This window comes from Macrobrachium rosenbergii, chromosome 8 (assembly GCF_040412425.1).
Source record: "Macrobrachium rosenbergii isolate ZJJX-2024 chromosome 8, ASM4041242v1, whole genome shotgun sequence".
NCBI classification, from domain to species: Eukaryota; Metazoa; Arthropoda; class Malacostraca; order Decapoda; family Palaemonidae; genus Macrobrachium; species Macrobrachium rosenbergii.
This window is the reverse complement of record NC_089748.1, coordinates 80,625,750-80,648,818: the sequence shown is the minus strand read 5'-3', so window position 1 is coordinate 80,648,818 and position 23,069 is coordinate 80,625,750. Positions and strand designations below refer to the sequence as shown.

General features: G+C 36.5%; 1 protein-coding gene across 1 annotated transcript in view; it reads left to right on the top strand.

Annotated features, from left to right (window-relative positions):
- LOC136841008 (GATA-binding factor 1-A-like) overlaps nt 1–19,280 on the top strand; it is a 149,074-nt gene extending 129,794 nt beyond the window's left edge. The window contains 1 exon segment of the mRNA XM_067108045.1: nt 18,778–19,280. Coding sequence (XP_066964146.1) covers nt 18,778–19,140 — 363 coding nt within the window. The 3' untranslated portion in view covers nt 19,141–19,280.
- Nucleotides 19,281–23,069: the final 3,789 nt, after the last annotated feature.

The window sequence follows — 23,069 nt, the reverse complement described above, 5'->3', positions numbered from 1 at the left end:
TATATTTGGTAAGTCACGAGGAATGCGGAAGTTGATTTTTCCAGGGTCAGAATATTAATGTGTTCTCTTATCTTGGTGGTCTTAGTATAGAAACAATAAATTACGAGCCATTTGAGTAGGACGAGTCAAGGTTCAGGTTAGTTAACAGGAGCACTGCATCTTTCTGGCGCCAAAGAATAAGGTGACCTGTTGAATTCACCCGTTGCCTTTTCCTTGTCTGTCACTAGTGTGGCGTCTGCCATACGCTAAATCGGGGTTATAATATGAAAACAGAAATTAGGGAATACATTCCTGAATGATCGTTTTAGGTAGATACATTTTTCTTAAAAATTTTTCTTACCGTGTAATCCTTTTGGCATTCGCCATCCTTAATTAATGTAAACTATTGTATTGCCATTAGTTATTATAAAGTAACTGTCAAGTAAAAGCCAGATTTCCAGTGAGCTGTTTTGTTGTAATTAAGCCGGCCTTGTGCTGGCACGGCCTTACTCTTGGGCAGCCCGTTACACGTGAGCTGTCTTACAGAGCAGTGGTTCCCAACCTATGGTCCGCGGACCGGTGCTGGTCCGTGGTGTATGATTTGCTGGTCCGTCAAATTGCTGTACTTGTTACTTATCATTTTATTCATAATCTAAGAAAAATAATAATCTGTCCACCTAACTTTATATATTTTTATTTCAAGTAAGTGGCTATTATATATAAAAAAAATTAAATATATTGAGTGTGACTATTAGTTGTATAGGCCTACAGGGCCAGGCTAATGCGCGGCTATAGGACAGACATACTACATAGAGTTGTGCAATCAACGCCCGTTAATAGTGGCTCCACGACCACCGACCCCCCCCCACCCCCTCTCCCATCCGACTAGTTAGCAGTTTTCCGCCTCAGTACGTCTGATCTTCAGGTATTGGGAAGCAGGACTTGCCGCAGGGTTTGTTTTGGCGCAGTCATGTCTAAACAAACTTCTTTAATTAGTTATTTCAACAAACTAAAGACAATTCCAGCAATTGATAATGGCCACAGGATTAATAGTATTAGTGAGAGATGGTGAAGACAGCGCAACGGAATGTAACGCAAATGCAAACATCACAGGTCACCCCGCCAGTGTGAGATGCTCACGTGAACAGCGTCATGAAGGAAGGAGCAAGTGGGCCTCCAGCTATTTATGTTCGGAAATATGATTCTTCATATATGAAATCTGGGTTTACTAAAATAAATGAAGGTGAATGTGACAAACCCAAGTGCATAGCATGTGGCATTATTCTTTCTAATGATGCAATGAAACCGTCCAAACTGAAAAGACATTTAAATACAAATCACAGTGAACTAGCAGTGAAACCTCAGGAATATTTTGAAAGAAAGCTTAAGGAACTTAAGTGTGAAAGAAAAAGCCTCCAGGAATTTGTCTCTACAAATCAGGCTGCATTGAGAGCTTCTTACAGTGTCACTTAGCATTGCAAAAGCCTTACAGTATTGGAGAAGGCTTAATAATGCTATGTGTGAAAGATATGTGCTGAAATGTTTGGTGAGTCATCTCTCACTAAGATTCTTAACATATCCCTATCAAATAATATGGTAACGAGGAGGATTGATGAATTAGCAGATGTGGAGGATCAGTTGTTGCAGCAACTACAGGCATCACAATACTTCGCTCTACAAATTGACGAATCTACTGATGTTGCAAATAACGCAATTTTAATTGTTTATGTAAGATATGAATACAGTGATGACTCTAAGGAAAAATTGCTATTTACCCATGAACTGTCATCACATACTACAGGTGCTGCAATTTTTGAAGCTTTGAATAACTTTGTAGTAAAAAATGGGTTAAAATGGGAATGTTGTTGGTATCTGCACTGACGGAGGAGCGGCAGCGATGACGGGACGTTACTCAGGTGCCACAGCAAAGGTTAAGGAGGTTGCCCCCAACTGTAAAGCTACACACTATGATTCATCGAGAAATGCTAGCAACTAAAAAAAGGGATGTGGAACTCAATAATGTTTTATCGGAAACTGTTAAAGCTGTGAATTTTGTAAAGGCCAATGCACTCAATTTACGTTTGTTCACACTACTATGTGAAGATATGAAGCGTGAACACCAGCGGTTGCTATTCCATACAGAAGTGCGATGGCTGTCGCGAGGTAAGGTTTTAACACGTGTCTTTGGACTACGCAATGAGTTAGTAATGTTTTTGGAAGACAGAAAACCTGATTGGGCAAATATGTTTCAAGATACTGACTGGGTTGCTACGGTAGCCTATTTGAGTGACATTTTTTGCTTCTGAATCTGCTTAATTTGTCCCTACAAGGCAGGAATTCTTCAATTTCCGAATGTCAGATAAGACTGACGGGTTCAAAATGAAATTGCTGGTCTGGCATAATAGGATCGAAAGAGAGTGTTTTGATATGTTTCCCAGTGTTGCCTCAGTTGTTGATGATCAGAGAGAGGAGTTAAATACTGACAGTTTGGAATTGCATCATTGCAAAACATTTAAATTCTCTTTCTGAGCATTTTTCCACTTACGTTCCTGAAGAAGAGGATCCAACGAACAGGAGAAGAATTGTTTCGTAGTCCTTTCTCAGACTCAAATGAGAAAAAATTGAATTCACTGCAAGAGGATCAACTAACTGAGTTGTCAAATGATAAGGGATTAGAATCTCTGTATAAAAGTAGTATAACATTACCTGCATTTTGGATTCATGCCCGTGGAGAATTTCCTGAACTAAGTGTCATTGCGTTGAAACTGTTAATGCCATTCTCTTCAACTTACCTGTGTGAAGCAGGGTTCTCGGTACTGGTTTGAATAAAGACTAAATATAGAAACAGACTGAATATAAAATCGCCACTTCGTCTTGCACTCAGTGACATAGAACCACGTCTTGAGAAACTTGTTTCAGCAAAGCAAGCACAGAAATCTCACTGATTTAGCTACCCTGGTTAAGCTAACTAATAAGTGTTTTTGATTGCCTTTATATTTAGACCCCTCTTGGATTTCTGAGTCTTAAATACACTCAAGAATCGGTTAAATTATGAATTATAATAGCTTTGCACAAACATGAAATTATTTAAAATTTGAATGGTAAAATATGAAGCATGATTTGGATAAGTGTATTTTTCATTGCTTATTTATGTAGGCCTATTTCTCATTTCATTTGTTAAATATGAAATATTACATTTTGGTGTATTGATAGTTCCTTGCAATACAACTGAATACATGAATCTGTCACCATGACTCCCATTTCTACTGTAGTATTTTTTTTTTTTACCACCATGGCATGCACTTGATTTGGAATTCTTTTTTAATCAATTTACTTTTTATAATGTGAAACATATAATATATATTATGATTACATGGCATTCTCGCATAGAAATTTGAATTGCTAAAAAATAAATAAAATATGTTGAGGATATGTGCATTTGTTATGTCTCTGGTTGTTTTTTATGATTATTTGGACTAATTAAATGCCAGTGTATGCCTGGATGTACGTACTGGTCCGCAGAATTTTTTGTACTCTCTTGACTGGTCCGTGAAGTTGAAAAGGTTGGGAACCACTGTTATACTATAGAGCATCAGTATTTATTTTTTTCCGTTTGATTTAATTTTCCAGTGCGATAGCTCTGAATTATATTTCGTTTAGCTCGATTTGCTTAAACCAGGTGTGAATCTGTTTGACATCAGAAATAATGCACAGAACTTCTTTTAACCTTCAAACCTCCAACAATTCGTTGCAATTCGAAAGAATAAACGTAAAGGACGGTACCAATTTTTTATTTGCATGAATAGCCTAGGCCTGTGATTCACTTGAGGACTCCCAAACTATGATGTCATGAAGTTAATGCTGATTTGCTTTTTTTTTTTTTTTTTTTTTTTTTTTTTGACTGAGTGGCTCCACATTTCCACCTTCTCTTGAGGAGTAGAGTAGAGCTCTATAATAGATATGACGTCAAGGCCGGTACTAGGGTTTGAATTGAGTCTCTACTCTCCTCCTTCCCTGGGAACCGCAAATACAAGATCAGCTGCCACTGCTGGTGGCATCAGTCAAGGGAGGCCGACATCATTCCCCAGACCAACTTCAAAAGCCTCCTCCCGTAATGCTAATGTTTATACATATTAAAATGGTCGATTCCCGCCCATGATATTACGCCGTTTATTACGGCCTCGATTGTAAGATTAGTTGACCCTTACCTTTGATAAAAAAGGGAAATGGACTAAAAAAAAAAAAGTCTTACCGGCTGGCGAGGGGAACAGAGTCCTGTGAATCACCTGTAATCACTCTTTTTTTTTTGGGGGGGAGGGGGCCTCAAACAGAGAGCATATCACAAATCTGTCCTTTGGTGACAGACTTTACAGTACCATGTGACGATCATAGAAGGGTTAGTACTACTTATCTGCACTTTCTAAGTTCTCATTTCTCCTATTAATATCTGGGTTTTTATTTTGGAGGAGGGTTGGTGGGTGTGGTTACCATACATTACAAAAATCAGGAAACAAAGAAACCCGAATAAATCTCTCTTCGTGTCACTATTTCAAATGGAAGTATTTTTTCATTATTATTATTATTATTATTATTATTATTATTATTATTATTATTATTATTATTATTATTATTATTATTATTATTATTTTTGTAACAACAACGAGAAAATACAAGAACAGCAGTAGGTTATAATAAGTTTGATAATATTTAAAAAGATTTTCCTTTATATTTTCTTTTCATTTCTTTTTTGTTATAAGTTTTTTCACTAAGTTAGCAAACTCTTGTGATGCATGAGGTATAAGTATATTTGCACCGTTATGTATTAGATGACCGGAATTTTTTTTTTTTTTAAGCGTAGACTTTAGCACAAAAAACTAAGGGGTAGAGGGAAGCTGGGAACGGGAAAGTGTGTGCCTAGAGAAAGGAGAAACGTGCAACATTGCATTAATTAAGAAGTGTACAGATTAGACTTCAGGGAGCGCAAAAACCTAGAGAATTTTCCAAGACCGGCTATGGAGAGGAGAATTGGTTCCTGAACCAGACAGTTTTGCTGAAATCATTGCTATAGATTACTCGTTTTAGCATTGTTCGCCGACAATCAATTGGAAATCCTTCGATATGCCATACTTGCTGTTCATCAGCCAGGTCTGTTGATTTCAGACCCCGTAAGTTTTCATTAATCATTTCGGTGGTTCGAACATTCCTAACTATCCTTGAAGGGTTGTAGTTCATTATCGCCTTTGTAATTCTTTTGTCGCCTCTTAGGCATTTTTACTTCCTTTTGGAAATATACCTGGGCTGGGTATTCAACCATTGCCGTTGATCTGCGTCTGTAGCTAACTCTGGTGACCTAAAAACCTGCTGGCTGCTCTTTTAGAGTTGGTTTCACCCGTAGGTGTGTCAAGACTGGACCAGGAATCGCCCGCCCCCACCCATCCCCTCCCCTCACCCCCGAGAGGAACACGGCATAGTTTACCTGTGATCGGAAGGCTCTCTCATATTACTTGTCCTCGCACCGTCTGTCTACCAGTCACTCCAAGGCTTTGAATGTCATTGTGTGTGTGTGTTGTACTGTTCTCTGTCCATCACATAAACAACGATGTTTCTGTTACCACCGATCAACCTGCCAGTCACTGTGTCTTACTTTTTTACTATAAGGCTAATCTTAATATTTTTTTTATTCAGTTTTCCTCTTGTTTCTTTCTAATAAACGTGTCAGATATTTTAACTGCTCTCTCTCTCTCTCTCTCTCTCTCTCTCTCTCTCTCTCTCTCTCTCTCTCTCTCTCTCTCTCTCTCTCTCTCTCAGAGTTGACAGAACGAAAGCATCCCGAGATTTTTTACTGAATCTTAGAGTAATCATATTTATTTTATTTTGCTGTAGCCTGCCCATATTGTGGTAACCCAGAAAGTTTATTTTCTTTTATAGCGTCAGTTACTTTTAACTAACCACATGGGCAGAAAAGACGTAATCATCAAGACATATTTGTATACGCTCGCACTCTCAGGCAGTCATCAGGACACGCACACACAATATATATATATGTAATGTATATATATATATATATATATATATATATATATATATATATATATATATATATATATATATATATATATATATATATATATATATATATATATATATATATTCTTTTTAGTTTTCTGTAAAAGAAAACTGAGATGGTTATTTGTCTGTCCGTCAGCACTTTTTCTGTCCACCCTCAGATCTTAAAAACTGCTGAGGCTAGAGGGCTGCAAATTGGTATGTTGATCATCCACCCTCCAATCATCAAACATACCAAATTGCAGCCCTTTAGCCTCAGTATTTTTCATTTTGATTAGGGTTAAAGTTAGCCATGATCGTGCGTCTGGCAACGTTATAGGACAGGCCACCACCGGGCTGTGGCTGAAATGGCTTGGTCCACGGCTCATACAGCATTATACACTGTACAGAAAACTCGATTGCGCCGAAGAAACTTAGCGCATTTTCTACTTGTTTTAATGTGTGGATGTTTCTGAAGCAGCCACTGAAGGAGTGTAAGAACAGATGATCACTTAAAAGTAGCCTGCCTGATGAGTTAATATCTCTCTCTCTCTCTCTCTCTCTCTCTATCTCTCTCTCTCTCTCTCTCTCTCTCTCTCTCTCTCTCTCTTGTTTATCTGAACTGTGAATTCAAGAAAACGCATTCTCATTTTAATTTGTAGCTCATCTCACAACAGAGAAAGCGGTGGTGGCGTTTTCCTATAAGATTCTGAAATCATAAAAATGATTTGGTGAAGCAAAAATGATTGTGTCTAAAGTTTAAGCCAATTTCTTCTGGCTTTCATCCACACGTTCCCGCAAAAGATGTGTTTGCCCCACGAAGTCACCTTCTTTCGAATGCAGAGAATATTCATATTTTCAGCTGCTTCTCCTCTCACTAATTGCGCTTCATCTTCTCTTGATAGAAGTGTTCTCTCTTCCTGTCTTCTCCTTCTTTTTTTCTTTTTGTCCCTCACTCTCCATCTGTCTGCCTCTTCGTTCTTCAGGAAGGAAAGAACGTGTGCACACCGACTAATTAAGTATAATGCTCTTGCCCCTAGTTAATTATGATTGGCTTTATCTTGTATTTTACCGTGGAAGCACGAGTTTCTTTACAGATATCTTGACTGAAGATTGTACGGAGTAAACTTTGATAAGAATTATTTCTCTAACTGGTTAACATACAAAGGGTGTTTTTATAAGTAAAACTTTATTTCATATACATATATATATATATATATATATATATATATATATATATATATATATATATATATATATATATATGATGTATATTACATATATATACATCAGGAAATAAGTTATTTAAATCTTATTTTACTCAGTTATAAGAAAGAACTTCATAACCTGAAATTCATAAATTATACCCGATGAATAGAGTAGCATAAATTAGAATATCCACCAATTCGAAAAAATAGATTTTAAGAATTTAAGTCATGCTACACAAATCAGACAGAAGCGTGAATCGTTGTAGCCTTCAATGTACGACTAAGCTTTTGAATTCTCAACGAGCTTCTGTTTTTCCCCGAGATTATGACTTAAGATTTCTTCTCCGTCGGCCTACTCTTTAAGTGGGAGCGGGAAGCCTAACCAGCGGTTTTGATGCAGAAGAAAATAATTGAACGACACCAGCAATGAATAAAGAGCGGGAAACACAAGAGGGCAAATCACGCCTCCATGCAAAATGATCATGTGCAAAGGTTGAGACATCATCAAACGGTGCCGACAAAGCTAAAAGGCAATAAAAAACGAAAGAAAAAAGACGAAGGGGGGGGGAAAAAAGGTTGATAATCATCTCGGGAGACACACGGAGCGACTAATTGCTTTGGCGAATGGCCCAAACGTACAACAGAGAGAGAAAGAGAGACAGAGACACGGAGGGAGAGAGAGATGCCAAAAAGGAATTATTGTTGTCACTGTTCTTATTACCAATGCCAGTAGTACAGTTGCAACAAATGTATAAGGAGAGGGAATTATTGTCTAATTTCACCGTTGATTATGAGTATTATTTCTGGTGGGTTCGTCAAAGTGTGTGCTTTTGTCTTGCTACGATCTCGTGGAAGCGGATTTGTTGACACTGTTTGGTAGAGTGTTGCCCGTGAAATTAGTCTCCGTTCCGTTTGGCCACAGACGTTGTGGTAGCCACAAATGAGATCAGTAGTTCAGCTTTTTTTTTTTCTTTTACTTCGAGGGTTTCTTCTCTATAAATGTATGTTCTCTGCTATTTTCTTTTATTTTAGTTTTCTGTAAAAAAAACAATTGAGATGGCTTTGTCTGTCCGTCCGCACTTTTTCTGTCAGCCCTCAGATCTTAAAAACTACTAAGGCTAGAGGGCTGCAAATTGGTATGTTGATCATCCACCCTCCAATCATCAAACATACCAAATTGCAGCCCTCTAGTCTCAGTAGTTTTTATTTTATTTACGGTTAAAGTTAGCCATGATCGTGCGTCTGGCACCGCTATAGGTGCCAACTACACAGGCGACCACAGGGCCATGGCTGTAAGTTTCATGGGCTGCGGCTGAGACTTTAGTGGGGCGTGGCTGAGAGTTTCATATAGCATTATACGCTGTACAGAAAACTCGGCGCATTTATTATTTGTTTTATTTTTTTTCTTATGACAAAATATTTTGAATAAATCTACATTTTTATCAAAATGAGGAAGTTGAATTGCTAACAAATAAAAATTTACAGTAACTATTAGTTATTACTAAAGATACTGAAAACTTGGTGGCCATCTTATCTTGTCTCCTTCACTTGAGTTCAAAGCAGTTGTTGAAAATGGATATGATGACCATCGACCATCAGAAGAATGGATTGCCCATTAGTGGGGGTTTGAAGTTAATAAATCACATTTAGTAAAGAAAAGCATGATTTGCTTTCTCTTACGGGTCGCTTCAAAGCGTGCATTTGTAATATCGTCAACTATTATATGAATTGGGAAGTTCCACTTATCCAAGTAGCCTAAGAGTACTCAGAATGTAGTCTTTTCGCAAAGAATTTTTGCAATATTGAGAGCAATGTATTTTAAATGTAAATGTAAGTAGTTCGAGGTTGGTTGTAATCTTTTTAAAATATTTATTGAATAAAAACTTTAAAAAAAGGAATGTAGTCAACACAGAAGGAGAGGCAAAACCTCATTTTAGTTGGGCATGCGTTTATGACAGCGATCGTACGCGTACTCCTCTTCATTAATTTAGGTACGATTAGATTTTTTATAGCTTAGACCACCTCGTATTTCTCAGGGACACGAAAAATTTGTTTTTTCATAACATTGACACTGAATAATGAAAAATTATCAACGTTCCGTGACACTGAATAACGAAAAGTTGTCAATGTTCCGTGACAATGAATAATGAAAAATTGTCAACGTTCCGTGACGCTGAATAATGAAAAGTTGTCAACGTTCCGTGACAATGAATAATGAAAAGTTATCAACATTCCGTGACACTGAATAATGAAAAATTGTCAACGTCCCGTGACACTGAATAATGAAAAATTGTCAACATTCCGTGACACTGAATAATGAAAAATTGTTGACATTCCGTGACACTGAATAATGAAAAGTTGTCAACATTCCATGACACTGAATAATGAAAAATTGTCAACGTTCCGTGACACTGAATAATGGAAAATTCTCAGCGTTCCGTGACACTGACTAATGAAAAATTGTCAACGTTCCGTGACACTGAATGATGAAAAATTGTCAACGTTGCGTGACACTGAATGATGATAAATTGTCAACGTTCCGTGACATTGAATAATGAGAAATTGTCAACGTTGTGTGACACTGAATAATGAAAAATTGTTGACGTTCCATGACATTGAATGATGAATAATTGTCAACGTTCCGTGTCACTGAATAACGAAAAATTGTCAACATTCCATGACACTGAATAAATGAAAAATTGTCAACGTTCCATGACACTGAATAATGAAAAATTGTCAACGTTCCGTGACACTGAGTAATGAAAAATTATCAGTGTTCTGTGACACTGAATAATGAAAAATTGTCAACATCCCGTGACACTGAATAATGAAAAATTATCAACGTTCCGTGACACTGAATAATGAAAAATTGTCAACGTTCCGTGACACTGAATAATGAAAAATTGTCAACGTTCCATGACAATGAATAATGAAAAGTTGCCAATGTTCCATGACACTGAATGATGAAAAATTGTCACCGTTTCATGACACTCAATAATGAAAAATTGTCAACATTCCTTGACACTAAATAATGAAAAATTGTCAACGTTGCGTGCGACTGAATAATGAAAAATTGTGAACTTTCAGTGACAATGAATAATGAAAAAATTGTCAATGTTCTGTGACACTCAGTAATGAAAAATTGTCAATGTTCTGTGATAATGAATAATGAAAAATTGTCAATGTTCTGTAACACTGAATAATGAAAAATTGCCAACTATCCGTGACACTTAAAAATTAAAAATTGTCTATGTTCTATGACACTGAATAATGAAAAATTGTCAACGATCCATGACAATGAATAATGAAAAATTGTCAATGTTCTGTGACACTGAATAATGAAAAAATGACAACGTTGCCTAACACTGAGTAATAGAAAATTGTCAACATTTCGAGACATTGAATAATGAAAAATTGTCAACGATCCGTGACACTGAATAATGAAAAATTATCATCGTTCCTTGAAACTGAATAATGAAAAATTGTCAATGTTCTGCGACCAGTGAATTAAGAAAAATTGCCTACGTTACGTGATTCTGAATAATAGAAAATTGTCAACATTGGCTGACACTGGATAATGAAAAACTGTCAATGTTCCGTGAGATTGCATAATGGAAAATTGATAACGTTCCGTGATATTGACTTATGTGAAATTATCAGCCTTCCGTGACACTGAATAATGAAAAATTGTCAACTTTACATGACACTGAATAATGAAAAATTGGTAGTGTTCCGTGGCACTAAGTAATGAAAAATTGTCAATGTTCTGTGACACAGAATAATAGAAAATTGTCAACGTTCCATGACACTGAATAATGAAAAATTGTTATTGTTGCTTCACACTGAATAATGAAAAAATTGTTAGTGTTCTGTGATACTGAATAATGAAAAATTGTCAATATTCAGTGATAATGAATAATGGAAAGTAGTCGATGTTCCGTGGCACTAAATAATGAAAAATTGTCAGCGTTCCATGACACTAAATATAAAAAAATTGTAAATGTTCCGTGACACAGAATAATAGAAAATTGTCAACGTTCCATGGCACTGAATAATGAAAAATTGTCAATGCTCCATGACACTGAATAATGAAAAATTGTCAACGTTCCATGACACTGAGTAATGGAAAATTGTTATTTTTGCTTCACACTGAATAATAAAAAAATTTAAATATTCCATGACACTGAATAATGAAAAATTGTTATTATTGCTTCACACCGAATAATAAAAAATTGTCAGTGTTCCGTGATACTGAATAATAAAAAATTGTCAACATTCAGTGATAATTAATAACGGAAAATAGTCGATGTTCCATGGCACTGAATAATGAAAAATTGTCAACGGTCCTTGACACTGAATAATGAAAAATTGTCAACGTTCCGTGACACTGAATAATGAAAAATTGTTTATGTTCCGTGATACTGAATAATGAAAAATTGTCAACATTCCGTGACACTGAATTATAAGAAATTGTTAACGTTCCGTGACGCCGAATAATGAAAAATTTTCAATGTTCCGTTACACTGAATAATGAAAATATTCAATGTTCCGTGACACTTAATAATGAAAAATTGTCAATGTTTCGTGACACTGAATAGTGAAAAATTGTCAGTGTTCCTTGACAATGAATAATGAAAATTCTTAACGTTCCGTGACACTGACTGATGAAAAATTGTTAACATTCCGTGACACTGAATAATAAAAAAATTTTAACATTCCGTGACAGTGAATAATGAAAAATTGTCAACGTTCCGTGACACTGAACAATGAAAAATTGTCATCATTGCGTGACGCTGAAAATGAAAAATTGTCACCATTCCGTGACACTGAATAATGAAAAATTGTCAACGTTCCGTGACGCTGAATAATGAAAAATTGTCACCGTTCCGTGACAGTGAGTAATTTAAAATTGTCGGTGTTCCATGACAATGAATAATGAAAAATTGTTAGCTTTCCATGAAACTGAACAATGAAGAGTTGTCACAATTCCGTGACACTGAATAATGAAAAATTTTCAATGTTCCTTGCCACTTGATAATAAAAAATTGTCAATGTTCTGTGACTTTGAACAATGAAAAATTGTCATTGTTCCATGACACTTAATAATATAAAATTGTCAACGTTCCGTGACACTGAATGATGAAAAATTATCAATGTTCCGTGACACTAAATAATGAAAAATTGTCAATGTTCCGTGACACTGAATAATGGAAAATTATCAACGTTCCGTGACACTGAATAATGAAAAAATGTCAGTGTTCCGTGACACTGAATAATGAAAAATTGTCAACGTTCCGTGACACTGAATAATGAAAAATTGTCAACATTCCATGACACTGAATAATGAAAAATTGTCAATGTTCCGTGACACTGAATGATGAAAAATTGTCTCCGTTTCATGACAGTGAATAGTGAAAATTTGTCAACGTTCCTTGACACTAAATAATGAAAAATTAGCAACGCTGCGTGAGACTGAATAATGAAAAATTGTGAACTTAAGTGACACTGAATAATGGAAAAATTATCAATGTTCTGTGACAATGAATAATGAAAAATTGTCAATGGTCTGTGACATTGAATAATGAAAAATTGCCAACGATCCGTGACACTGAATAATGAAAAATTTTCAATGTTCTGTGACACTGAACAATGAAAAATTGCCAACGATCCGTGACAATGAATAATGAAAAATTGTCAATGTTCTGTGACACTGAATAATGAACAATTTCCAGCGTTGCCTGACACTGAGTAATAGAAAATTGTCAACATTTCGAGACACTGAATAATGAAAAATTGTCAACATTCCATGACACTGAATAAGGAAAAATTGTCATCGTTCCATGATACTGAATAATGAAAAATTGTCAAGGTTCTGCGACCAGTGAATAATGAAAAATTGTCAACGTTGCGTGACACTGAATAACAGAAAATTGTCAACATTGGCTGACACTGAATAATGAACAACTGTCAATGTTCCGCGACATTGCTTAATGGAAAATTGTTAATGTTCCGTGATATTGAATTATGTGAAATTATCAGCCTTCCGTGACACTGAATAATGAAAAATTGTCAACGTTCCGTGACACTGAATAATGAAAAATTGGTAGTGTTCCGTGACACTTAATAATGAAAAATTGTCAACGTTGCGTGACATTGAATAATGAAACATTGTCAACGTTCCATGACACTAAATAATAAAAAATTGTCAATGTTCCGTGACATTGAAAAATAGAAAATTGTCAATCTTCCATGACATTGAATAATGAAAATTATTATTGTTGCTTCACACTGAATAATAAAAAGTTGTCAGTGTTCCGTGACACTGAACAATGAAAAATTGTCAATATCCAATGATAATGAATAATGGAAAATAGTCCATTTTCCATGGCACTGAATAATGAAAAATTTTCAACGCTCCATAACACTGAATAATGAAAAATTGTCAACGTTCCATGACACTGAATAATGAGAAATTTTTACTGTTGCTTCATACCAAATAATAAAAAATTTTCAGTGTTCCGTGACACTGAATAATGAAAAACTGTCAACATTCAATGATAATGAATGATGGTAAATAGTCAATGTTCCATGGCACTGAATAATGAAAAATTGTCAACGTTCCTTGGCACTGAATATTGGAAAATTGTCAACGTTCCGTGACACTGAATAATGAAAAATTGTTTAGGTTTCGTGGTACTGAATAATGAAAAATTTTTAACATTCCGTGACACTGAATAATGAAAAATTGTCAACATTCCGTGACACTGAGTAATGAAAAATTTTCAACATTCTGTGACATTGAATAATGAAAAATTGTTAACATTCCGTGACGCCGAATAATGAAAAATTTTCAGTGTTCCGTGACACTGAATAATGGAAAATATTCAGTGTTCGGTGACACTTAATAATCAAAAATTGTCAATGTTCCGTGACACTTAATAATGAAAAATTGTCAGTGTTCCGTGACACTGATTGATGAAAAATTGTCAATGTTCCGTGACACTGAATAATGAAAAATTGTCAACACATATATATATGCATATATAAATACATATATATACATACATATACATATACATATACATATATACATATACATATACATATACATATATATATATATATATATATATATATATATATATATATATATATATATATATATATATATATTATATATATATATATATATATATATATGTATATTCTTTTTACTTTTCTGTAAAAGAAAACTATTGAGATGACTTTCTCTGTCCATCTGCTTCTTTTTTTTTTGTCTGCACTTTTCTTTCCACACTTTTTCTGTCCGCCTTCAGATCTTAAATACCACCGAGGCTAGATTGCTGCAAATTGGTATGTTGATCATCCACCCACCAATCATCAAACATACCAAATTGCAGCCCTCTGGCTCCAGAAGCTTTTATTTTATTTAAGGTTAAATTTAGCCATAATCATACTTCTGGCACCTCTATAGGAACCAACAACACAAGCCACCACCGGACAGTGGCTGATTTTCATTGGCCACGGTTAAGAGTTTCATGGGCCGTGTCTGATGCCATCAAAGGACCGTGGCTGAGTTTCATGGGCCGCGGCTGAACGTTTCTTACAGCATTATACACTGTGCAGAAAACGCGATTGCGCCACAGGAACTTCTGCGCATTTTTTACCCTCTTTTTTTTTGTATCCTTACATAGTGGTGGTCATAGCATAACCTGTAGGTTTATATTCTATCATCTCTTCAGTGGTGGTTGCGAACTATGGCTCTCTGCCCTTCCATCATCCGATCGCCTTGAATTTTCGCGAGTTAATATTTTCTGGCAATCATTACTGAGTAAGAACGACTTCTGCAAAGAAAGTCTGTGCAGTTTGTAGAGATACCGTCAATGCTTCCGTAATATTTTTAGTTTTCTGTAAAAGAAAACTATTGTGCCGGCTTTGTCTGTCCGTCCGCACTTTTTCTGTCCGCCCTCACACCTTAAAAACTACTGAGGCTAGAGGGCTGCCAATTGGTAAGTTGATCTCCACCCTCCAATCATCAAACTTACCAAATTGCAGTCCTCTAGCCTCAGTAGTTTTTATTTTATTTAAGATTAAAGTTAGCCATAATCGTGCGTCTGGCAGTGATATAGGACAGGGCACCACCGGGCCGTGGTTAAAGTTTCTTGGGCCGCGATCCCATATAGCATTATACCGAGACCACCGAAAGATAGATCTATTTTTGGTGGCCTTGATTATACGCTATACGGAAAACTCGATTGTGCCGAAGAAACTTCGGCGCATTTTTTTACTTGTTTGATTTCGTGAATAAATCGTTTGACTTTGCAGCATCATTGGCCGTCAAGTGTTTCTTTGCTGGGATTGAAAGAAAGTACTGAACTTTGTCTGAATCTCAAAGTCTTTTGTTAACAAAGAGAGTACTCAGATTACATCGATCCTGTAAAGATCATATATTTCAAAAATCCTAAACATACTTCTAAAATGCTTTAGTAAGCAAAAGCAATCGACTATTTAAGAGTTTTCAGATTTCTTCTTACTTTCCTTACAATCAGCGCATGATTCAGGTTGCTTTTAAAAGATGATTTTATAGTTATAAGTTCTCTTCTTGATCTTAGTTACTAAATCTTATATTACCTTTATCCTTCCATATTTGGTCGCCTTCTCTTTTCATCTCCTTGTCCAAATTGTTTGAATCAAAGGCAATTTCATTTGAGCAATGTCGCTCTCCTTATTTCGTTTTTAGATATTTTCCTATTCTGCAAACTGGAGATTCTCTGTCTCCTTTCTGCCGGTACTCTTTAATCATTGTTCCATTGACTACTGTCAGACTACCACCCCACTCATATACTGTACATAACGTACCTCAGTAATCCATGATTGTCCAGTGAAATGACTTTGTTTCTTTCCCTAATCTGCCAAACACTGGAATGCCTTTCTTTGCGGTTTCCCTTATTCTTGTAATGTTTCTTATTTCCTTCCGTGTGAGGCCTCACACTTGACTAAAAAACTGCAGTTTTTCCCTTCCTTTTTAAAAATCAGTTTTATTGTTGTATTTTGATTAAGGAAGCTTTTTCAAGTAAACTTCATTAATTGGGTGTCTTCGGGGCTTACGTCTTTTCTTGGATTTGTGATAATCTCTTCCATTTGCCTTTCCCATGTATTGGTCTAAATTAAGGAAGGATATACTCTCTCTCTCTCTCTCTCTCTCTCTCTCTCTCTCTCTCTCTCTCTCTCTCTCTCTCTCTCTCTCTCCAGGTCTTCTTTAAATCATCGCCACAAAAATGTAATTTTAGTGAATCCAGAGCAGTGTCAGATTTATCCGCATTTCAGTATACTTGTATTCGTGGCCTTGTCTTATTTGTTACGGCAGCTGTTAAACCTTGCTATAATGTTGTTGAATGTATTTTTTGACATGAAAAATCAAAACCAAGTAGGTATTACGAGAAATTATTCGTGGTCAATGAATAATTCAAACATTACCATTTGACATATTTAAGACTTATGTTGAAGCAGCTTTTCTGAAAGCTGTTTCTTTGCTGCAGTTCGTTACATATAACGTACCTTAGTAATATGTTAATTTTTTTTTTTTCAACATAAAAACGAACCATCCTGTTACAACTTCATGTCATTAAGATTAGGACCGGCAAATGCATGATTTCAAGAAATAACATCCACTGAACCAGAAAGAAGACGAAATTTAATGGAAACTTTGCTTCATTTAGCACTTCACTGAATCTGTCAGTCGAGGAGAGGAAGTTCGATTTGGCCGGTGGCGTCATTGACCTATACCGTCTACTCTAAATTACTTTTAACCCCAACCTCTCGCGCCCCCACTCTCCTCCGACCTTTCCTCCGGAAGTACCTTATGATCGCTGCCCTTATCAGCTCTTCCCCTTCACCCTGGGGCCCCTGAACTCTTCCCCTGCACCACTTCTGCCTCCCGCCCCCAATGTTTCTTCAGACCGCTTGGGTCGTTATCGCTACGCCAATCACCGCTTACCACCTGTTTTCGGCAACCAATCACCTATCAGCAGGATGATTTGGAGGGACCAGCGGCTTCCGCAAGAACATTGAAGAGTTAACGTTTGGCCTTTCAAAACCCTCTTCTTTTTTCTTCTTTATTCAAAGGCTGTCAGTTTACAAAGGGGTTCCCGTTTCTAAATCCAGGGGTGTATTTGATTGTTTATCTTGAATCTCACCAAGCAATCTATTCAGGTAAGATGACGTTAATGTCTCCTGGTTTCCAATTTTCTATTTTGAAGATGTAGCAATTTATAATTTATTACTGCAGTGTGTTTTATTATCCATTTTTGTTTAATAACGACAATATATCAAAGATGAAGCATTCCATCATAGAAATGAAATATTACCTAAGAAGCGCCAGAAGTATTGTGACTGACTAAAGAGGAGTTGAAGTGGTCTATTAGATTTACATTTCACTAGTGGTGAGCGTCTACTTGAAATCGATAGCTTTCATCTTGACTTAGTGAAGCAGATCTTTAATCATCTTTTCATGGGTTTTATCCCATGAAGACGCCGGCCGTGGTTAAAGTTTTCAGTCAGACACGGGAAGCAGAGGCTAGTTCTTTGATGTTTTTAGAGGCACTTCTCTCCCTTTAGACCTAAAGAAGGTCCAGCTCACCAGAAACTGTGTTGGTCCTTTTATGCTATTCGTAAAAAAAAATGAGTAAGCTAGTGTAAGAACAAGAGAGAATCCACGGCGATTGTTGGTGGATCTGCCCAGGAATGTTCACATCGTTTAAACGAGTTTTCAGCTCGTATTCCTTTGCGAACTTTGCTTGATTTAAGACTGTGGCACTCTCTCTCTCTCTCTCTCTCTCTCTCTCTCTCTCTCTCTCTCTCTCTCTCTCTCTCTCTCTCTCTCTCGTTAAGTTTAGCAAAGAAGTTGATCCTATGTTCGTAAACAATTGTTGGTCTTTCAGTGTGAATTTACCCGCATTCATTTGTCAGAACTTTTTCAGTTTATATTCACGGGCATACTAAATTTCTACGAATTGATTCCTAGCACTCTTCTGGTATATTTTTTGCTACATACTTAACAATAACAATATCTATACTTTGATAATGCATCATAAATCTACCTTAAGTGAATCGGCTATAGCAAATTAAGGCGAGTAACATAAGGGGCCTTTCCATCACTCTGATTGAATTATGCTTTTTAACCTTCTAATAAAATTAGACTAATATAATATTATTTGTAGTTTTTCAAGGCCGTATTTTCATTATTTATTCTAACAGCTCTATTCTTTTCCGTATTAGTCTGTTTACTAGACGAATAAAGATTACCATTTTGACATGCGAGTGTCAACAATTAACCTTTTTACATAGTTCTACCTTTTTTTTTCTGGTACTCTGTAGAATTGGTCTTTATTCTGTTATAATGTTGAACACAGGGAGCTTTCTTTAAAAACTACCATTCACCAGTATAATATAAAGGAACATCCATCCATTTTAGGTTTAACTAATGTTCGTAGTAAGACGCCTGCCGTAAGCCACGAGTTACTCACTTTCTCTCTTTGCCTTGCAGGTGCCTCGGCCGCTTTCCATGAAGAAGGAAGGCATCCAGACCCGCAACCGAAAATTGAGTTCTAAATCGAAGAAGAAGAAGGGAATGCTTGGTTTCCCTGATATGCTGAAGCCCTTGGACAAAGGAGGCTTCGGGGGTTTTGGCACGGGAGGTTCAGGCTTCGGATCCATGTCCCACTACATGTACGGAGGGCAGATGCACGGTTCTTCCATGGCCGGAGGCTTCATGTCAGCGCCGCCAATGCACGGGATGTCAATGTCCGGCGTGGGGCTGGGTCTCTCTTCCACATCTCAGATTCAGATTCCCTCGGCGTCCAGCTTAGGTCTCTCTTCGTCCAACAGTATAGTAGGTGCGATGGCCTAGGGACACGCCTCCGCCGACGGCCGCAGTAACCTGCTTGCCAGTCTCAGTCGGGAGGGCGCCGCAGCCGCTGCTTGTTTCGCTTCTGCCACGCAGGCGATGGAAGTAGCGGAACCTCAGCCTTCCTATAGCGGTGCCCACCTCTACTCCTCCGAGGGCGTGTCGAGTTCCTCCGGTGGTTTAGGTGGTGGACGCAGTGGCACTGGTCAAGCAGGATGCGGAGATGGGGGCACGAGCAGTGGTTACCTGGGGTCTAACGTGCCCCACCACCTGTCCTCCTCCTCGGGTGCCACCTGATGTGGTGCTCGCAGCAGTCGTCGCGCGGACCAACTGCACAGCAGCCCAGTCGGCGTCCAAGTCTTTCAGGTGCTAGTGATGTAGGCAGAGAGTGTCCAGGGTGTCTATGCTGTGTGTCCTGAACTCAAGTCACACTCGCAGTCACTCCCCCTTCAAGCGTGCGGTCTTCACCTCATTCCACTGACGCTGTGATTAGCATTACCTTTCTGAGGTCACTATTTATTAGAAGGCGTGAGAGAACTGACGGAGAAAAAACCAAGAGGAAAGGAAAGCCAAAAAAGAAGCATACTGGCGGAATGCTCCTTGACCAAGTGACAGATACTAAGTCGAATTAAAAATGACCTACGAAAGAGACGAATGCCCACTTCCGGAAAAAAGAAAAAAAAAGGAAGCACAGGCCTATGAATCAGTGATGAGCGGAAAGACATGGCTGAAAACATTTTGCCAGGTGTCGTCTGAAGCAACTTAGCCAGGTTGTGCCGGGCTTAGGCCTATCTGTCTGTTTCCTGGCCCACCGCTGGGATCTTTCCTGCATACCCAAATATTTTTTTCTGCACAGTGGCAAGTGTGGACTACTGAGTCTCCTCTTAGAAAGAAAAATACTTTATAAATTAACCCCCTCCTGACTTCTGAAGTCGGATTCTGATATTAGTAGCATCTACTAAACAGTGCATAATGTATAAAAACGAGCCAATGTTCATTGGAATTAAACATAAAAACAAAAAATCAAGAAAAAAAACTTGGTTGACCTTGGGACAGGTCAAAAGGTTAGTTTGTTTGTTTGTGTGTCCGACGACGCACGGAATCTTGTACAGTACGAATGGCGAGATGTAGATAAGTGACTGAATGTAAATTTGTTTATCTCTATAATTACTAGTCGGCTATTTTTATTATTATAACGTGTTTCCTTGCTGCATTTACCCTGGCCAAAATACAAATAATGTTACATTTTGAATAATATTTTGTCCAGTAACATGAATCTTTAGAAACAAATATATTTGTATATTTAAAGCAATGATATTGACTTTATATCACAAAGTAATTCAATGTAAATATAATGCTATATATATGTAGACTATGTGACACTCTTAGTGCACATGAGATTAGGTAAGTACATGGAGGGAGAAAAGGGATTTCAGTTTCACTCCGCTGAAAAACAAAACACGGAAAATTCACTTCTGGTGTGCTCGTACCTAAGGCTCATCTTCACTTGTCACAAAACGCGTCACTGGCCAGGGTAAGGACGAAGTTTCTGTGGTTTCTGGAATATTTATGTAGTATGCGAGACTTACTCATTTGTTTGTAACCATGAATAGCATTGCAAAAATCAACAAGAGATTTTTGTGCTGTACTGTGATGCGAACATCGTCCGGGGCTGATTAGCACTCAAAGGAATACAAGGGAGGAAGAAGAAGTCGTGTTCATCTGGGTCGGAGTCATCCGTTTTCTTTATGTTTTCGAAAGACCAACATTTTCGATCACAGTGCTTTGGTAGCTTTCGACCAGACGAACTGGACGAAGGTGATTCAGTTCTCGACTGCTTTGATTCCAAACAAGTATTTACTGATACACGTATATATATATATATATATATATATATATATATATATATATATATATATATATATATATATATATATATATATATATATATATATATACAGTATATATATACTGTATATATACAGTATATATATATATATATATATATATATATATATATATATATATATATATATATATATATATACTTGTGCATATATGTTCGTAAATACAGTTATATGTATTATATACGAGAAAACAATGTGTACATATATGCATGTATTTACTGTATAGATATGTGTATGTATACTCGTAAATACGTGTATATGTATCATATATATGCACAGGTATAGGTGCGTTTATATGTATATATATATATATATATATATATATATATATATATATATATATATATATATATATATATATATATATATAAAGATATATATACAGTATATATATATATATATATATATATTTGTATATATATATATATATATATATATATATATAATTATATACATATATCATATCTATATATATTTTCTGACTACGTCCAAATGCACGCATTTAACGGAAAGCTCGAGGCCTGTGAATAATACATAAATAAAAATCTTTAAACAAGGAATGTATATTTCACGCTTTAAAACCTTGATAAATACTCATGGTTTGAGATCTTCCGACAAAACTTAAAAGAACCTTTTTTTACAGTTTGAAATTAATTAATCATACCACCTTATTTTTTAGCTTATTAAGTGATACGTAAATTATGTCGTTCAATTTACCTCAGCATATATGGTATACATATTTAACCCGCATTTCTGAGTGTTAATCTTCTGAATTAAGTTGTATGTGTGTAAGATACAGACAAAACTATGTCAATTCTGTTTTTCATTTCTATCATGTTAAAACTAGAGTTTTTTTAATGGATGTTTATTTAACTACTTACAAGTCCAGTAATGCTAAAGGACAGTGAAAACTACTTAATGTATGTCTTTTTTATTGTATTTTATTTATTGATTTTTTGGTAGAAAGCCACGAAAATTTTGACAGCCTACTTAACTTGCGGAAAAGTTTTTAATTAAACCTTCACAGATCCACCAGTAAAATAGCGATAATTTTTGAGCAACAACGAATTTGCGATCCAGAAAATGAGCATTTCAAGAAATAGGAATTATGGCATCACGGCATTTATGTTTTGATTGAATAAAGATTTGTATAATGATCGGCTGTGTTTTATTTATGTGAGTTATCCCCCTTCGAGTATAACCTGTCTCTTGTTCTAGCTGCGTGCACATAACATGAATTGCAAAGTTGGACGCACAAAGGTCCGGCATTCAAGGAGATGATGGAATCCCAAGCTGATACTCCACAGCATATTCATTACTCATGAGAAGGAACATCACTCTGAACTTCCGCTGTAAGGAACATCCCTACCTAGAAAAGTAGAACGCAGGAACCATTAAGAACTTTAATATCAGCGGAGTGAACAAAGATAAAAAAGCGAGGCAAAATTCCAGCCGAATAGTTCAAATTATTGGGGCTTTCTTTCTTTGGCCTCGAGAAGTCACACACCATTTCTTGGTATTTTGTCGCTGTTAAACACCTCCCAAAACTAGTATCAAAGGAGAAATGATAAGATATGCATTCCTTTTTATCAAAGAGGTACAGTAGTGAAAATGGAGCAAAATCATACTGTTAATAAGGCCAGGCATTGTTCTTCCCTTTTAGAAGCAGGTCATGTGCTGGCTTCACATTATACTGTCTGTGGAAATGATTCCATAACCATATGCCAGTATCTGTAAAGTAAAAACTCCAAACCTGGAGTCGGTAAACAGCCCGAGGAGAATGACCTCAAATTTCCTCTTTCTAGAACTGTTGACACCAAAGTCTGATCAAAGTTGAGAATATCTCAGTCTTTCATTTTGTGATAAACAGACGAAAGTTTTTCGTACAACTTTTGCCAAGAAGCTTATTCGGTCGATTTAACTGTGGAGCTGACAAAAGTCCCTCTAAATTATATACATCCCTCTGGAAGTTCGGACAGAGCTATATCTCCTAAATTAAACTCGTCAGCATAACAACTAAACTGA